Below are 19,262 nucleotides of genomic sequence, written 5' to 3'. Positions count from 1 at the left end.
GGGAGGCTCTCTTCCCAGCCCCCTCCCACAGCTTGGGCCTCTTTCCCCTCCTCCCTCCCACCTCCAGCCGCCAGGTCCCCAGCCGCCCTCCCGCCAGGCTTGGGCCTGAGTGGCAGAGGCGCCTGCAGCTGCCAATCCCAAAAATATTCTCTGATGACACAGCTGGAGGACAAGAGCCCAGACTGGCTCCTCTGGGCTAAGTATAGAGCAGGCGGGACCACCTGGCCCCCACCCTAGCTCCCGTTCTAGCCCCGGCCCCAGCCCTTCCCCCAGTGGCTGGCCTGCCCAGCAGCTGCTCATTGAAAGGGGCCCCAGAAGGTCTGAGGGGTGGTGCACTCTGTTTCCTGGACAAATGACACTTTCTGGGGCTGGCCAGCTACAGCTCCCAGGCTTGATGTCACCTCTGGATGTGAGACTGTGTGTGTGTGTGTGTGTGTGTGAGTGTGAATAGGGAGTTGATGTCCCCTTTGGATGTGAGTGTGTGTGTGTTTGTGTGTATGTGTGTAGGAAGAAGGGGTTGTATGTTTGCATGTGGGTCGGGTCACTTGGGGCGAAACCCTCTTCAGCCCCTCCCCCACATTCCTGGCGGGAGTGGGAGATAAGGCTCATGGCCACAGACATCTACGTCAGAGATAGGAGGTCTCAATGCCACGGGCAGGGGCAACTCGGACTGTGGGGCGTGGGAAGGACTGGGGAAGACTGGGTGAGAAGGGTAGAAGAGGGTGGGTGTGGGATGAGGAGGGGAAAGAAGGGAGGCCCTGGGCATACCCTGGCAGAAGGGGCACAGGGCAGGGAGTGGGTTCCCCGCTAGTAGGGCCAGGTGAGCCATGGCGCTGCCACTGCTGCTCTTCTTGCTGCTTGCCCCACAGGGTGGGCACAGCTGCGAAGGGTCAGAGCTGGCCCGGGAGCTTGTTCTGGCCAAGGTGAGGGCCCTGTTCCTGGATGCCTTGGGGCCCCCGGCAGTGACCAAGGAAGGCAGGGACCCTGGAGTCAGGCGGCTGCCCCGAAGACATGCCCTCGGGGGCTCCACACGCAGGGGCTCTGAACCCGAGAAGGAGGATGTCTCCCAGGCCATCCTTTTCCCAGCCACAGGTAACAAGGGTGGGGGAACCGGCAGGGTGATTGAGAAGCTGCAAGGCACAACATCGGTTTGCAGGCCAGGTGGACCAGGGTTTGAATCCCAGCCCTGTCATTCAGTGTCTTTGCAACAATAGGCCAGTTACTAAACCTCCCTGTGCCTCTAACTCCCCACCTATAAAATGGGCGATAACGCCGACCTCTCAGGATTGAGATGCTGCACCTAGAGTGCGTGGCATATGGGAGGCATTTGGGAGGGATGCGCCAGGAGACCAGGGGTCTCTAGAGATGGGGCTGTCTGGACTGGCCACCTTTCTTCCTATCTCGGCCTCTGCTCGCTGCTCCAATCCCTGTTTCTTTAATCCCAGGTAGCTGAGACTGAGAAGCTATCAGAGATTACAGGCAAAAGATTAGTTGGGAAACTTTTCTGGAAAACTTGTCTATCTTCTCTTGAGTTCCTGTCTCAACTTATGTGTGTCCCCTTGTTCCACTGACTGAACGGATAAACCCTCTTCCGGGTGGCCTTTCTTGTCATCTGGTCCACCTTTCTCTTAGAGAGGACCCCTGCCTCCCTCACTTCACCCCCTCCACAGCACCGTGGGGAAAAGGATGGCTTTGGGCTCAGGCAAAATCCCAGCCTGGCCACTTAGTCGTTGAATGTCATTTCACCTCTCTAAGCCTCAGTCTCCTTATCTGCAAAATGGACCAATTTGTGAATATATAATGGGTGCTGCTCCGGGATGATTAGTATAGTCTACGAGTGTGTCAGTGTAAGGATGCTAACTGCACATTCTTTATTTGTTTTTGAGATGGAGTTTTGCTCTTGCTGCCCAAGCTGGGGTGCAATGGCACGATCTTGGCTCACTGCAATCTCTGCCTCCCAGGTTCAAGCGATTCTCCTGCCTCAGCCTCCCAAGTAGCTGGGATTACAGGCTCGTGCCACCATGCCCAGCTAATTTATTCTATTTTTAGTAGAGACGGGGTTTCACCATATTAGCCAGGCTGGTCTTGAACTCCCAACCTCAGGTGATCCACCCACCTCGGCCTCCCAAAGTGCTGGGATTACAGGCGTGAGCCACTGCACCTGTCCTCAACTGGACATTCTTGAAAGGATTGTCCTCTGTTCTGAGTTACAACCCTCCTCCTCCTCTTCCCTCTCCTCCTTGTTCTTCGTTTTCTTCTCCTTCCCACCCACCTTTCCCTCCTTCTTTTGTTTTTTGGTGTTAACTTGTCTTTTAAAAATGGAATTAAAGAATTTATCATAATTGTATGATATGCAATATTCCTGACATGCCAAAGAGAGTAATATGGCTCGGTGTGATGGCTCATGGCTATAATTCCAGCACTTTGGAAGGCGAAGGCAGGGAGATTGCTTGAGCTCAGGAGTTCGAGATCAGCCTGGGCAACATAGCAAGAGCCTGTCTCTACAAAAAATAGAAAAATGAGCTGGGTGTGGTGGCATACGCCTGTGGTCTCAGTTACTCGGGAGGCTGAGGTGGGAGGATTGCTTGAGCCCGGGAGGTAGAGGCTGCAGTGAACCATGATCGTGCCACTACACTCCAGCTTGGGTGACAGAACAATATTCTGTCTTAAACAACAACAAAAAGTAATATAACAATCATCTGTGTAGACACCACCCAAGGTACTGTTTCACACTATCTGCTTTGTAAGCATCGAAGTCTAACTACCATTTCTTAGTGTTGGTGATGTGGAGAGGGACAGGGCCTCTTACATACTGCTGATGGGCATGTTAATTGGTAAAACCACTTCAGAGAGAAGCTGGCAGTATCTTGTATTTTTTTAAGTTCTTTCATCAAGAAATTAAAAAATAGGAAGCCTACAGAAGCTCTCCCAAGACTCAGGAGAGTTCCCATGTCCGGGAGGGCACAGAGCAGAGTGCAGCCCATCATTAGCTCGTGACTGGCAGCCACATCCCTCCTGTTGAGGAGGAGGGGCACCAGGTCCTGCCAATCAGTGGTGCTGCCCTATCCCTTCTCTTCTGTCTTCTGCAGGTGCTAGCTGTGAAGACAAGTCAGCTGCTAGGGAGCTGGCCCAGGAAGCTGAGGAGGGCCTCTTCACATACACGTTCCGGCCATCCCAGCATACACGCAGTCGCCAGGTGACTTCGGCCCAGCTGTGGTTCCACACCGGGCTGGACAGGCAGAGCACAGCAGCCTCCAATAGCTCTGGGCCCCTGCTAGGCCTGCTGGCACTGTCACCGGGGGGACCCATGGCTGTGCCCATGTCTTTGGGCCATGCCCCCCCTCGTTGGGCCGTGCTGCACCTGGCCACCTCTGCTCTCTCTCTGCTGACCCAACCTGTCCTGGTGCTGCTGCTGCGCTGTCCTCTCTGTTCCTGCTCAGCCCGGCCTGATGCCACGCCCTTCCTGGTGGCCCACACTCGGACCAGACCACCCAGTGGAGGGGAGAGAGCCCGGCGCTCAACTCCCCCAGTGTCCTGGCCTTGGTCTCCGGCTGCTCTGCGCCTGCTGCAGAGGCCTCAGGAGGAACCGGCTGCCCACATCAACTGCCACAGAGTAGCACTTAACATCTCCTTCCAAGAGCTGGGCTGGGAACGGTGGATCGTGTACCCTCCCAGTTTCATCTTCCACTACTGTCATGGTGGTTGTGGGCTGCACATCCCACCAAACTTGCCCCTTCTGATACCTGGGGCTTCCCCTACTCCAGCCCAGCCCCCTTCCTTGCTGCCAGGGGCCCAGCCCTGCTGTGCTGCTCTCCCAGGGACCATGAGGCCCCTACATGTCCGCACCACCTCGGATGGGGGTTACTCTTTCAAGTATGAGACAGTGCCCAATCTTCTCACGGAACACTGTGCTTGTATCTAAGGGGGTCTTACTTCTTAGTCCCTTGGCTGGTGGCCAAGTCCCACCATCGTCAGCTGGGAGGAAAGGAAGAACTGGGAAATAGATAGCTCCCACTTCTCCTTCCTTTCACTTCTTTGCCTGAGGGTTACCCTCCCCATCCCACCTCTGTCTCAATAAAGAACACAGTGCATATGACTTGGTATACATTCTCCAGCTTCTCTGATATGGAGTTGGGCCCCCAGGAGCATGGGGTTGTGGGATCTCAAGTCACTCAGCCACACTTGACCTCGGAGATGTGGAGTTCAAGAGCTATAACTGGCTGTGTGTCGGCTGGGAATCTACAAGGCTCAGGGATGACACAATAGTGCTCCAAGCTCGTGCCTAAGGGAGACTGCTGCACTCACGTGCCCACGTCCAAGGCAGCCATAAGTCCCCTCCCCTGCCATTCTCTGCCCCAGCTGGTGGACACTTAGCCCAAGGTCAGGTGACTTGTAGCCTGGCCAGAGATTGTGGCCTTTGGAACCCCACTGAGACCATTGTCCAGAGTCGGTCAGATCTTGGAGTCACTTGGGAATCTTGGATGGGATGTAAGGGAAAGATACACACATTGGCAGCATCAGAAAGAAATTAACAAGGGCGAAGAGGTGGTGTTGTATTAAGGTCAGATCACCTGAAAAGACCTGAGGATTTCAGTTTGCCAGGGGTCCTTCTTTGAATCTGTCACTAACTCTTGGTATAGACTCTGTGAGGCCTCCTGAACTAGGATTCCAGTTCATGAACTCTTTGGCTCCCCTTGATGCCCCCTGTATATCTTTACATAATCCCTTAACTCAGCCAGAAGAGTGGGAAGACTGAGGCTACTGCCAGAAAACAGAAAAGCTCTTTTGTGAATCTGCACGTGCAGCACGTGGTGGAAAACGGTACTTTTCTTTTTTCATTGCATTTCCTATCCATCCATTCTGCCTCTGGATTTGGGCATTGGGAAGCCCCTCTCCTCTGGCCTTCCTCCCTTTTTTCACTCTTCATGTTATTCCTTGGGTCTTGTTATCCTTGTTAGCCACTGGTTCCGTCCAGTCTCCAACGTGTGTATGTGTCTGTCTGTGTGTGTGTGTAGGGGGAGGGCTGGGATGTTCAGGTCCATCAGACTGGAACTTGAGAGCACTTTCTGATATTGACTGCACAACTGCAGTGTGTATTTATCCAACTAGAGTCTTTTACTGGTCAAAGACTCCCTTCTACCAGCCTGGCTTGATGGGGTGGAAGGGTAAGCGCCTGCCCGTGAGCGGTGTGGTGGGAAAGAATCCCCTCCCCCACTGGAGCTAACTTGAATGAGCCACTGTTCCCGGAAGCACAGGAGCCCTTCAGAGCCATGTACATGCTCCTGTACACACCCCAGTCTCTGTTGACACTGAGGCCCCCAGGAAGCTGCCTCTGTTCTGGAGGCGGAAACCTGCCTGTTTACAGTCCCCAGTCTCTCCCAGGACCTTCATGTTGACCCAGCATTGGAAGCACTCTGTGCTCAGGGCTCCAGGCATCCCTATTCAGGCAGTGGGTTGGGGAGAGAGCTGCTTGGGCTCTACCAGTGGTGGGAAGGGGAGGTTTTTTCCAAGCCCATCTATGTTCTACGCGCTCCCTACCTGGCTTCTCTGGCTGGATCCTCCCTGCCCAAACAGTGAGGTCTTTCCTTGGGACCTTCAATTTTCCTACTAGGCTTCAACTTTTCATTTTTCTGCTGGGGCTCCCTAGAACCCTGTGTTATCCAGATGCTCCCTGTCCCAGGGATGTGGATGGGCGCTGAGGGCTGGGGGCACATTACTGAGGGGCACAGGATTCTCCACGAGGCCAGTGAGCAAATTGGTGTTGCAAGTGAAAAGCATGCACATGTCTGAGACAAAATGAGAAAAATGAGTATGAGCAAGACTTTCACAAAGCCAGAGTATTCATTTTATAAGGGCTATCTTTCATTGCTACGCATTCCCTTTTCTGCTTGTGGGTATGTGACAGTGTTAGCTCTTTCATGATGTTATGAAGATGGTGAAGGCAGTGATTTTGTTTGTGTGCATTTTTAACCCAACAAAATTTAAACTTGGCAATTCTACTTTGGAATCTAAGATTTTTCTTTGGAATTGTATTGCTCTGTGAAATCTGTGAGATCCCAATATCTGACAGTCAGTGTTCCGGGCCACCTTCCAGGGTCTGTAAGACCTAGATTCCGCTAATGTAGCAAATTAGGAGGGATGTTCACAGTCCCTCCCTAAAAGGGGCCTGACAGTGGCTACGAACATCGAACATCGTTTTGTCTTCTATCCTCATTCGTTTTGTCTTCTATCCTCATCATGACACCAACCCAAGAGCAGTGAATTTCAAAGATGCTACCTGTTCCCAATGCTAATCATTAGGGACGTACTGTGAATACTTTTAGTTTGGAGTCAGTTTAGACAGAGAACTCAACTCAAACTGGATTAGATTAAAAAATGTTTTAAAAACTCACCAGCACTGGCTCATTGACTCATGATAAATCCAAGGCACAGCTAGCTAAGATATGGCTCAATTCTGGGCTTGAAAGATGCTACCAGCATCCAGATATAGACTCTACTTCCCCTGGGTCAGCTCCATCCCAGGTCCATGGCAACTCTGGGCAACACAGGCTCCCATCATTATGCAACTTGGCCCAGCAGGAGGAAGTTCCTTTACAAGAGTCCCCAAACACAGCCAGGCACAGTGACTCATGCTTGTAATCCCAGCACTTTGGGGGGCCAAGGCAGGAGAGTTGTATGAGGCCAGGAATTTAAGACCAGCCTGGGCAACCAAGCAAGACCCTGTCTCTATTTAAAACAATGCAAAACAAAAGTCCCAGGATGGGTCTTGATGGCCTGATGGGACTTATCAATGTTGTGTGCTACTCCAGGAAAGGTGGCTTGAGTTAATGCCTTAGCTGAGGTCACTTGTCCTACCCATAGAGCCCCGAGCCTAAAGCACAAGGGCTAAAAGTGAAAAAAGGTGATGCTCCCAAAGCAGGGGACAGTTACCACAAAAAGGTGGGGTAGATGCTGAGAGGCAAGTACTGTTTGTTGTTCCTCCTAATTATCTTTCAAATCAACCCCTTTGTCTCTCCTTATGTAGACACTATTTTGCAATTCTTGATTGGGCAATTTAGCAGCCTCGTAAACCAGTTACTCCCTGCCCCTCCATCCATCCTCCACATGGCTGACACAGGATCCTTCTGATGTGATCATGTTACTTAGGGTGGCTTAAAAAATTGTCTACACAAAGTTCAACCTCCTTCATGTCGTCGGAAAGCCCTTGACAACCAACCCTAACCCTGTCCTTGCAGCCTGATTTATCCATTCCTCCTTTCCTCTCCCCACACAACCACAGCACCCAAACTCTGTTGGCACAAATTCCAGTTGCATCATTTTCTTCTCAAGCTCCCATGTCTTTAGCAACACCTCCTTTTTTTGCTTTTCTGTTTTGTTGTGTTTAGCTTTGTTTCGAGACAGGGTCTGGCTCTGTCGCCCAGGTTGGAATGAAGTGGCATGATCTTGGCTTACTGCAGCCCTGACCTTCTGGGACTCAAGCAATCTTCCCACCTCGACTTGCGAAGCGCTGGGATTACAGGCGTGAGCGGCTGTGCCCCTGCCTCAGTGCTTTCATGAAGATCCAATTCTGATGTCATGATTTCTGTGATCCTCCCCTTCGCTCCCAGATGGCAAAGCTCTTCACTCCCTTGCTCACTACTTCCTGGCCACTTTGTTTCTCATTTTTATTTAAAAATTTGCTTTTGATTTCATAAGTCATAAAGAGATATCTTCTCACAGTAGAGATTCAACTATTAAAGATAAAACCGAGTTCCCCTTGATCACTATTCCCAATTCCAGTCCTCTCCACAGAAGCAGGTATCCTTCCAGACACATTGCCATGAGTTGACACATATGTGTGTATCTGGTAGAAAAAGTCTTTTGTCCCCCCACAAATGATGTCATGCCATGTGTATTGGGCTGCCACTATTTTACTTTATAGTCTATGAGTTTACTTTGACTTTATTTTCCAGTCGATTAACTTTTTTTCTTAGCAATTATACTCCTTCCCCTGAAAGAAATAAGATTCTCTTACTTAGCTTTATAATTATTATTATTATTTTTGTAGAGACAGGTTTGTGATATTGCCAAGGCTGGTCTTGAACTTATAGTCTCAAATAATGCTCCTCCCTTGACCTCCCAAAGTTCTAAGATTACAGGCATGCATCACCAAACCCAGTCAGAAATAAGATCCTTTTGTTAATTTTATTATTCATATACTGAGCACTTATACAGCACTAGGTACCTTATGCACGTTATAGCTAAAAGCTCATTTAATCCTTGTAACAACCATTTGAGGTAGGCACTGATATTATACCTATGACACAGTAAAGGAAACTGAGGCACAGAGAGATTAAAATAACTTATCCAGAGTCACATCCGTAGCAAGTGGGGGGTGCCAGGATTTGGACTCCAGAAGTCTGGTATAAGAATCCATGTATCTGGCCAGGCGCAGGGGCTCACACCTGTAATCCCAGAGGTTTAGGAGGCCGAGACAGGTGGATCATGAGGTCAAGAGAGCGAGACCATCCTGGCCAACATGGTGAAACTCTGTCTCTACTAAAAATACAAAAAAAATTAGCTTGGGCGGGCATGGTGATGTGTGCCTGTAGTCTCAGCTACTCGGGAGGCTGAGGCAGGAGAATCACTTGAACCCAGGAGGTGGAGGTTGTAGTGAGCCAAGATGATGCCACTGCACTCCAGCCTGGGACAGAGTGAGACTCCATCTCAAAAAAAAAAAAAAAAAAAAAAGAATCCATGTATCCACCACTATATCATATTACCTCTCCTCCGCTCCTCAAGCATGCTTCCTGAGGACACAGAATTATTCTTGTTGGCCAGGTACAGTGGCTCACACCTATAATCCCAGCATTTGGGTGAGGGACTAAGGAGAGAGAGGTTTGCTTGAGCCCAGGAGTTCAAGAGCAGCCTGGGCAATATGGCAAGACTCTGTCTCTACAAAAAAATTTTAAAAATTAGCCAGGCATGGTGGTGCATGCCTGTATTCCCAGCTACTTGGAAGGCTGAGGTGGGATGATTGCTTGAGCCAGGGATGTTGAGACTGCAGTGAGCCTGATGGCACCACTGCACTCCAGCTGGATTACATTGTTGAGGTGGCAGCCATCCTGTATCACAGGTTCGAGTCTGGTGGTGACTATGATTGCACCTTTCAAAACATAGAGGCGCTCTGCCCGATATCTGCACTGGACAGCTGTCATTTGCCCAAGTTCATCCTGCATAGCGTAACCCAAAGTTGGGATGGAGTTTAGCTGTTTCCTAATTAGATTAAAAAGGTGGCTTCCAGTCTCTCCACAGGAGGGGAAGGGGCTGAGGCCTGTGTGGCTATGATGCATGGGAAAAGAGGGACTGTGTTTATAATGTTCAGTTTCACAATCTTAATAAAATCCCCATAAACTTAGGTTGACTGGTTGAATGTGCCAGGCTAATCTGGAAGTGGAGGAAAGTGGCAATTCTCCATATATCCAGCAGTTTGTCTGATTATGTAGAGGCTAAAGCCTGTGCCCACTCATAAATAAGTTACTCTATGCATGATTCCAACTTATGCCCCAAAGTAGAATGTCAATCCACATCTTACGTTACTCATCCCTTTCTTTTCTTCTGAACAGGAGCGGGAGGTCACTGGTTGGCTCACAGGAAGAAGTGGCATCAGTCTCTTGTGTTCTGCCAGCCCGTGTGACTTCATAAAAGACAGGTTTAATTCGAGTAAATAGCCCCAGCTGTTTATTCCCAGAAGTTTAACTGCAGTTGGGACACTAAGGAGACCTTGATAGGGTCCCTTCCACTTTGGGAAAAGTTGATCTGCTGGGGATCCTTCCTTCCAAGTGTTTAATAGAACCCAATCTCCCAGCTGGGTTGTAACCAGATTCTCTTCCTTAGTAGGGGAAGGGAGTCTTTGATTTCCATATTCAAGGAGTGCGTTTTGCACTTGTCCTAAGTTGATTATATAATTTTGTAGCTTGAAAGTATCTATGTCTACTAGGACGTCTGTAGTTTAGAAAGGCCTTTCAGACATTATTTCAACAGGGCTGAGCTGCAGCTTTTCCTCAGGGGCCACTCAAACTGGTAACAAGGCTACAAGCAATAAAGACAGCCAGGTTTATGATGTTTCTTGGTATAGTTTAGGAAGAGTTCTTTTGAGACTTTGATTGGCTCTTTCTACTTTCCCTGAAGATTGTGGCCTCCATGCCGAGTGAAGGCGATACTGAATTTCTAGGGCTGAAGGTATGTTTTGGATAATTGTTGTTATGAAAGATGGGTCATTATCCCTCTGCAAGTTCTTAGGCAACCCAAATCTAGGAATTATTTCCTTTAGTAGGAATTTAGAAACCTCAATTGCCTTTTCAGACCCCATAGGAAAAGCCTCGATTCAACCAGTAAAGGTGTCAACGAATACTAATAAATATTTAAACCTTTTACATGGGGCATCTGAGTATAATCTATTTGCTGATCTTCACCAGGGTACATTCCCGTGTGCTGAACAGGCCTTACTAAAGGAGGAGGTAAAGATTGGTTATTTGGGTTATTCCGGGCACGTAGTTCACAGGCCTGAGTTACCTGCTTTACTGTTGTAAGTAAGCCTTTTCCAGGGGTATGTGACACCAGGCCTAAGTTGGATGTAAACTGGGGGAACACTTAAGGCTTTGCCCAGATCTTAGTGTCCCATAGTATAGGGTTTACTTGGGAGGTTACTTCAATAGGTAAAGTAGATAAATCCCCTATCGCCTTTCCCCTCTTATCACAGGAAAGGAGAAAGAGCAATTCCTCATCTGCATGGTGGTTTCCAAAAGATACCACTGTGGCCATGGTGGCTCACGCCTGTAATCCCAGAACTTCAGGAGGCCGAGGCAGCGGATCATTTGAGGTCAGGAGTTTGAGACCAGCCTGACCAATGTGGTGAAACCCTGTCTCTACTAAAAGTATAAAAATTAGCCAGGCATGGTGGCACTCACCTGTAATACCAGCTACTTGGGAGGCTGAGGCAGGAGAATCACTTGAACCTGGGAGGCAGAGGTTGCAGTGAGCTGAGATGGTGCCACTGCACTCCAGCCTGGGTGACATGTGAGACTCTGTCTCAAACAAACAAACACCCAAAAAACCCCAAAAGATACCATTGTTTGTGGCTGAGTCAACAAATCCTTTCCCAACAAGGGGGTGGGGCATGGTAAGAAAAGTGTGTGAGAAAACCAAGCAGCTTAAAGGACAGGCAAGATGGTGTTTATGAGCTTGTCCATCTATCCTTATGACTACACAGTTTTGGGGTGACAGAGGCCCATTATAACGGGTCAAAACAGAGTCAGTAGCCCCCATATCCAAAAGGAAGTTAATATTCTTACCTGCCATGCCAAGTGTTACCCAAGGCGCCTCTGGAGATATATGTAGTTGTCCGACAGGGGCTGTGGCAGAAGGTCTCGGGACCTGTCACTCTTGGGCTTGTCTGGCTATTTCAGCCATCATTGGTTCAGATGCTGATGACTCCCTTCGGAGTGCTGAGCAGTCCTTCTTCCAACGGCCATTTTTCTTACAGTGTGCACACTGATTTACACCAAAGGCACGGCGACTCGGACACCAAGCTTTGGGGCTTCCCACCTTTCAGCTTCCCTTGTCAGGACAAGAAGCAGGGGGGCAAGGCTGCAGCCAAGAGCTGCACCTGTGGGAGGTCCTTCCTGCTCTTTCTGCTTCCTCTGCATTGTCCTTGTTATTAAAAACTAAAAATGCCACATCCAAAGGCTGTTCCATAGGAGTCTGGGGACCCACAGCTGCTTTTTGTAGTTTCCTATGAATATCAGAGGCAGACTAGGTTATAAAATGTACTCCCAAAAGGGTTTATCCTTCCTTTGAGGCAGGATCAGTGTCAGAATATTTTCTAATTGCCTCAGCTATATGGCCCTGAAGCAAAGCTGGATTCTTATCTTTACCCTGAGAAACTTCCTTAACCTTTTATTTTATTTTATTATTTATTTTTAATTTTTCTTTCAGTTCCGGGATACATGTGAAGAATGTGCAGGTTTGTTACACAGGTATACATGTGCCATGGTGGTTTGCTGTATCTGTAGACCCGTCATCTAGGTTTTAAGCCCTGAATGCATTAGGTATCCGTCCTAATGCTCTCCCTCCCCACCTCAGCCCCCGACAGGCCCCACTGTGTGTTGTTCCCCTCTCTGTGTCCATGTGTTCTCATTAGAAACTTCTTTAACCTTTTTGTAGTTAACAGGGTTTTTAAAAATACATTTCTTCATCCCTTCCAACAAGCAAGTGACCATATGATCTCTCCTCCTCAAGTACTCACCGCTCCTTTGATAGTTTCATTCTGGCTTTTTTTTTTTTTCTGAGACAATCTCACTCTGTCACCCAGGCTGGAGTGCAATGGCACCATCTCCGCTCACTGCAACCTCCGCCTCCTGTGTTCAAGTGATTCTCCTGCCTTAACCTCCCAAGTAGCTGGGATTACAGGTACCTGCCACCATGCCTGGCTAATTTTCTGTATTTTTGTAGAGACGGAGTTTTGCCATGTTGGCCAGCCTGGTCTCCAAACTCCTGACCTTAGGTGATCTGCCCGCCTTGGCCTCTCAAAGTGCTGGGATTACAGGCATGAGCCACTGTGCCTGGCTCCATTCTGGATCTTGATCTGGAACTACTACATCCCCTGACTGATATATATTACGGTTCAGTTTGCGAGCCAATCCCTCATCCACATGGGTCCTAGTTGTTTCTCTTCCACTGTACAACACAGAGACAACAAAACATGCAGCTCCTGCTAAGTGAAACTATAGGTCAGAGTCAGTTTCTCAAATTCATCTATGAATTTTCCTGGATCTTCAGAGCAATCTTGGCTCACTACAACCTCCGTCTCCCGGGTTCAAGCGATTCTCCTGCCTCAGCCTCCTGAGTAGCTGGGATTACAGGTGCGCACCAACACGCCCAGCTAATTTTTGTATTTTTAGGAGAGATGGGGTTTCACCATGTTGGCCAGCCTGGTCTTGATCTCTTGACCTCGTGATCCACCTGCCTCGGCCTCCCAAAGTGCTTGGATTACAGGTATGAGCCACCTCACCCAGCCCAGACTTCTCTTTACATAGAGCCAACTCAGACATAGAAAAGGGGACATGTCCTTTCACATAGTGCCTTCTTCCCCATTTGCCACCTCTATAAATGGACAAAGATTTCCCTTTGGAGGTTGATAAGAGGCTCCATTATGAGTAGTGCTCGCAGGGCCAAGTTCCTCAGGTGATGGTGGATTTAGAGTGGGACTAGATGGGTCAGGAGGAGGGGACCAAGGGTTCTGAATAGAACTTTCAGGTGGACTAGAGGGAGAAAGGCTGGAGAAAATCTGAACCTTCAGAGCTGATAGAAGGAGGTGCTCCATCCAGAAATGCCCCCTGAACTGGGGACAGGGCTTGTATCAAAGGATCGTCTAATATGTCTAGTTCTTTTTCTTCCTTTCCTCTCATCACACATGCATGCACCTGCTGCAGGATTTCATCCTGACTGAGCAGCAGAAACGCTTGAAAATATGGTATTTCATCCCATTTTCCCTCCTGCTTACAAAACAAATCGGGTTGAGGTATACTATTAGAGGCCATAGTTCCAGTAGGAGGCCATTTCTCCTGTTTTTCCAAATAATACCAAGGCCAAACAGTATTACATAGAAACGCCAGTTTTCTCTTCTTAAGCCCATTTAGTTTAAACTGTTCCCAGTGTTCCAGAATACATCCTAGTGGTGCGTCCTTTGGGATCCATGCTGTGGTTCCCATGAAGGAGGCAGGTGATGTTGGAAGAAAAGTTCCAAATCTTCAAGATTATATTGCCACCGACTGAGTTCCACTAAAAAGTATAAGAGAGGTTTCTAAGGCCAGCTGCATTAAAGAGGGGATCCCTGCCAAAAATTGAATTCTCTTATTTACACTATCGAAATAATATAAATGAGCTGAGCCACGAATCTTAGATAAACTACATTTGGACTCTGATAAAAGATATGTCTAATAGGCTGGGCATGGTGGCTCATGCCTGTAATCCCAGCACTTTGGGAGGCCAAGGCAGGAGGATCGCCTGAGGTCGGGAGTTCGAGACCAGCCTGACCAACGTGGAGAAATCCTGTCTCTACTAAAAATACAAAAAGTTAGCTGTGCATGGTGGTGCATGCCTGTAATCCCAGCTACTCAGGAGGCTGAGGCAGGAGAATCGCTTGAATTCAGGAGGGCGAGGTTACAGTGAGCCAAGATCATGCCATTGCACTCCAGCCTGGGTGACAGAGCAAGACTGTGTCTCAAAAAAAAAAAAAAAAAAAAAAAAAAAAAAGTCAAATAAAGCAAAGAAAACAAAGAGGATTTCGATGGGAATGACCTGGGGAAACAGATTCTGAGGAGTAGTGGCAGTGTGGATTGGACAAGCAAAGCCGGTTTGGCCAAATCCAATAAAGGAAAGAAGTTTTGTTTTTGTTTTCTTTCTTTCTTTTTTTTGTGTGCAAAGTGAAACAAAACAGCAAGGAAAAAAGTCCCCTGATTTCCATCTAGTGCTTCTCGCTCACACCCAGTGGGCACAGCTGCAACCAAACATGACCACATCTATCTAATCTTACTGCTCATAGCTGTTAAATACCAAATCTCAATCAGCAATTTTAGAGACAGAGTCTTCAATGCTTTCGTGTTCCCTATGTTTCACAAGCAAACCAACAGAAATTGGGAGGCACAGAGGGGAAGAGTATGTTAAAATCCCTAAGACCAGTTAAATAAAGTGTCCTGAAAATGACAGCGTAACAGGGACAGCACCAAGAAATTGATTCATGCAGCGAAGAGGACAAGGCAGATTAATACAAAGAGCATGGCAGTTGAACATTCTGTGGTGCCAAACCCGTTCTTAGCAGAGAGGGACATTACTGAAAGGGGTCTCTAACCCCCTAAATCCTTTTTTTTTTTTTTTTTGGCAACAGTCTTGCTCTGTAGCCTGGGCTGGAGTGGAATGGTGCAATCTTGGCTTACTGCAACCTCCATCTCCCGGACTCAAGTGATTCTCCTGCCTCAGCCCCCCGAGTAGCTGTGACTACAGGCGTGTGCCACCATGCCTGGCTAATTTTTGTATTTTAAGTAGAGACAGGGTTTCACTATGTTAGCCAGGCTGGTCTTGAACTCCTGACCTCGTGATCCACCTGCCTTGGCCTCCCAAAGTGCTGGGATTACAGGTGTGAGCCACCATGCCAGGCCCTAACCCCCTAAATCGTAGAAGGGACTCTAACCTTCCTAAGTTAGGCCTCTAACCCAAAGTCAGTCAAGTGTCCTTGCCTTTTATTAAGAGGGCCTTCTAACCCATTCTGTCTTAGGAGAGATTCTAACTCCCCTAAGTTGGGCCTCTAACCCAAGCCTATCCTTTACCCAGGCATATGCACTCTGCTTACCTAAAGTCAGCCAACTGGTGTGCACAGATGATTTTAGTTTGGGCCAGGGGTCTCTTCAGTGTCATCCCTTCCGTGGTTTGCCAGAAAGATGTTACAGGAAAGGGGTCCTGACCCAGACCTTAAGAGAGGGTTCTTGGATCTCACACGAGAAAGAATTCAGGGTAAGTCCACAGTGCAAAGCAAAAGCAAGTTTATTAAGAAGGTAAAGTGGTAGCTGGGCACGGTGGCTCATGCCTGTAATCCTAGTACTTTGGGATGTTAAGGCAGGAGAATCACTTGAGGCCAGGAGTTCGAGACCAGACTGGTTAACATGGCAAAATCTTGTCTACTAAAAATACAAAAATTAGCTGAGTGGGTGTGTGCCTGTAATCCCAGCTACTCAAGAGGCTGAGACAGGAGAATCACCTGAACCTAGGATGCTGAGGTTGCAGTGAGCCAAGATCGTGCCACTGCACTCCAGCCTGGGTGATCCTGTCTCAAAAAAAGAACAAGACAGTACAGGTACTCCATAGACATAGTAGGGCACTCCTGAAATTAAGAGGAGGAACTCATCCACCCTAGGTACAATACTTGTTTATATACAGGATAAAAAAGATTGTGGGGAGACATGCTCTGCTACAAGGGTTTGTGATAAAGGATCAATTTTATTAATTACTGTATTTTGCAAGAATTGATATTATTATCTTTAAAGCAAAATTAGGAATGCTTCTGTTCTCAAAACATCAGGATATTAGGACACTCTCAAGTCTGGGTCTGTTTAGTAAACATCTAGAGGCTAGGAATACCTAATTTTCTGGGAATGCAGCCCAGCATGTCCAAGCCTCATTTTTCTATCCCTCACCAAAGATGGAGTTGCTCTGGTTCAAACACCCATGACAGTTTTAGTTACTTGTGGTCAACTGCGGTCTGAAAATAGGTGAGCATAGTTCAGTTAGGTATTTTGAGAGACCAAGAGACCACATCCACATAACTTTTATTACAGCATAGTTATTATTGCTCTATTTTACTATTAGTTATTGCTGTTAATCTTTTACTGTGCCTAATTTATAAAGAAAACCTTATCAGGCGGGGAGAGCAGAGTGGCTGCTGGGTCGCTGGAATATTGCTATTCTGTTGCTTCCTTCTCAGTCAGTCATTCTCAGGCCCCAGCTTCTGTGATTTCTCGGTGAGCTTAGTTTCTGCCTCCCTAGTTTTCTCTCTGTGTGCCTCAAGTTAAATCTATTCCAGAACCACGCTCTGATGAGCTTGCCTGGTCACGGTCTAACTCAGAGTTCTCATGCCAGACCTCCTCCAGTGCGGCTGATGTGACCTGTATGTTTTGACTTTGGTGACTGGGCTTAATTCCTGGGCCAGTCTTTTGTGGCCAAGTCTACTAGCAGAGCCAAGGTTACTTATAGAAAGAATTACCTCCGGCCACATATGGATTACTCTCTGGTACAGACTCTTTTTATCAAAACTATACTTGGAGGTAATACTCTCACCTTTTCAGTCTCTTCCATTCTTTCCCCTTTCCTACTCCACAAAGACAGTAAGTTTTTCACTGTTGCCCAGGCAGGAGTGCAGTGGTGTGATCACAACTCACTGCAACCTTGAACTCCTTTGCTCAAGCAATCCTCTCACCTCAGCTTCCTGAGTAGAGCTGGGACTACAGATACACGCCACCATGCCCAGCTATAGATACCAAGTTGATGAAACAAATAAATAGATCATCCAATTTCATACCCCTTCACACCCAACCCAAGTATAAAATTTTCATTTTGGTGGAATCCTTAGGTCTCAGTTACCTGACCTGCTGTTGGAGGCTGCAGCATCATAGTGGGGAGGTCTAGACCCAGGACAATGGCTCATATCCTAAAGGTGAACTATGACTTCTGTTGCCCTGTAAGCAAGAACCCTGGGTCTCACATGGTTCAAGGTATCAGAAATAAGCAGGATCTGAGATCTGTATTATCCCGTGGCTGACTGTCATTCCTGTATGAAGATACGTTCTTCTCCCTTCTTTTTTTCTATTTATTTATTTATTTATTGGAGATGGAGTCTCGCTCTGTCTCTCAGGCTGGAGTGCAGTGGTGCGATCTCCGCTCACTGCAACCTCTGCCTCCTGGGTTCCAGTGATTCTCCTACCTCAGCCTCCCGAGTAGCTGGGACTACAGGTGCATCCTACCACACCTGGCTAATTTTTGTATTTTCGTAGTGACAGGGTTTCACTGTGTTGGCCAGGCTGGTCTTGAACTCCTGACCTCAGGTGATCCATCTGCCTCGGCCTCCCAAATTGCTGAGATTACAGGCGTGAGCCATCACACCTAGCCTTCTCCCTTCTTTTCATCCCTGAAACCTAAGCTAGTAACAAGCACACCTCTCCTTACCCTCTTTTATCATCAGCACTTTACAGAGCCTATTCCAGGAAACCTAAGGGTGGTAGGAAAGCTACCAGCAGCAGCTCTCTCTCCACACAGTAACACAGGGGTAGAGCCCCAGGAAGATGAGTTGTGCCTCCCTAGTACCAGATCCACAGCTGTGCTGGGAGTTCTTGGTCATGTGCAGCTGGTGTTGGTGCTTGAAAGAACCAGCAGGACATTTCTGATTTTAGGTGGAGTACTACTCCTGGGGACGAAAACTTAGAAGAGTGTTTGCAAGTTAACAGAGTGATATCATAGCTTGTCTTTGAGAAACACAAATTCACTGATGATAGTATGAAATTATGCAATAGCAGCCAACACATGTTACGCTACTTTCCAGCAACACAAAGTTTTGAAATGGCATTGCATGCCTTTTTAATAAAGATAATTCTTTTTTTTTTGAGAAGGAGTTTCGCTCTTGTTGCTCAGGCTGGAGTGCAATGGCACCATCTCAGCTCACTGCAACCTCCACTTCCCAAGTTCAAGCGATTCTCCTGCTTCAGTCTCCCAAGTAGCTGGGATTGCAGGTGTGCACCACCACGCCTGGCTAGTTTTTGTATTTTTAGTAGAGACAGGGTTTCACCATGTTGGCCAGGCTGATCTCAAACTCCTGACCTCAAGTGATTTACCTGCCTTGGCCTCCCAAAGTGCTGGGATTTCGGGCATGAGCCACTGTGCTTGGCTGGGTCATTTTTAATGTCCTTAAAGTTCTTTTGTTATCTTCACATAGACTTGGCATGTTTCTCAAAATGTTATAAGCATGTGTGTGTGTGTATGTGTATTTATATCTATATCTAGAATTTATTTCTTTTTGGCTGCTATGATGAATGGGAATTTTTTCCCCCCTTTTAGACTTTTGTTTTGTAAAGGTTTTGTCTTAGTGAAGGTTCTTATTGTAGCAATTTACAGAAATAAATTCAGATTAACTTAGGCCAAAAAAAAAAAAAAAAAAGCAGAGGAGAATTATCTGGAAGGCAGCCAAGGCCTCCCCTGCAGGTCAAGGGTAGAAAGGAGAGTGGGCCTCACAAGGGGGAGGGAAACAAGAATTACTGAGCCTCCTGTTGCTGCTTTCCCTTAGTAGATCTATTTTTCTCTCCCTCTGTAGTTCGGCTTTCTTTGCTTCTCCCTTTTTCCCATTTCCATGTTTCTGAGAAGCAAAGGGATATAGAGCAAACTTGGCTGCAGGGGCTACCGATATGGGTGGAGCAATCCTCAGAAAATAACTGTGGGCTGAAACTGCAATGTCAGGGACTTCAAAAGAAGAGGTGGCAGTTACCGTTTGAGAAAATCTGCCCTTCTAAGTTCCAGATGATTAATAAACAGGGACTGACAACCATCAGGTTATGGGATTAATAATTCAACAAAATATACTGAGCTCTTACTCTGACTTTATAGTTGCGTACTAGTAAGCTGTTGTAGGGCCTGAAAAGGTGTGATACCTTTCTTCCTCATCATAAGGGTCAGAGCTGACACAT

The 19,262-nt window shown here is 47.6% G+C and overlaps 1 protein-coding gene across 1 annotated transcript; it reads left to right on the top strand.

Moving 5' to 3' along the window:
- The first annotated feature begins 737 nt into the window (after window positions 1–737).
- On the top strand, window positions 738–4,096 carry INHA (inhibin subunit alpha). The gene is made up of 2 exons (XM_012445991.3): window positions 738–1,092; window positions 3,090–4,096. The coding sequence occupies exons 1-2, from the start codon at window positions 828–830 to the stop codon at window positions 3,920–3,922; spliced, it is 1,098 nt and encodes a 365-aa protein (XP_012301414.2). The 5' UTR covers window positions 738–827; the 3' UTR covers window positions 3,923–4,096.
- Window positions 4,097–19,262: the final 15,166 nt, after the last annotated feature.

Source organism: Aotus nancymaae, unplaced genomic scaffold, assembly GCF_030222135.1.
Source record: "Aotus nancymaae isolate 86718 unplaced genomic scaffold, 86718_ANA_hifiasm-v0.15.2.pri h1tg000008l, whole genome shotgun sequence".
Lineage (NCBI taxonomy): Eukaryota > Metazoa > Chordata > Mammalia > Primates > Aotidae > Aotus > Aotus nancymaae.
The sequence above is the reverse complement of the archived record's forward strand: the minus strand, read 5'-3'. Positions and strand labels throughout refer to the sequence as shown.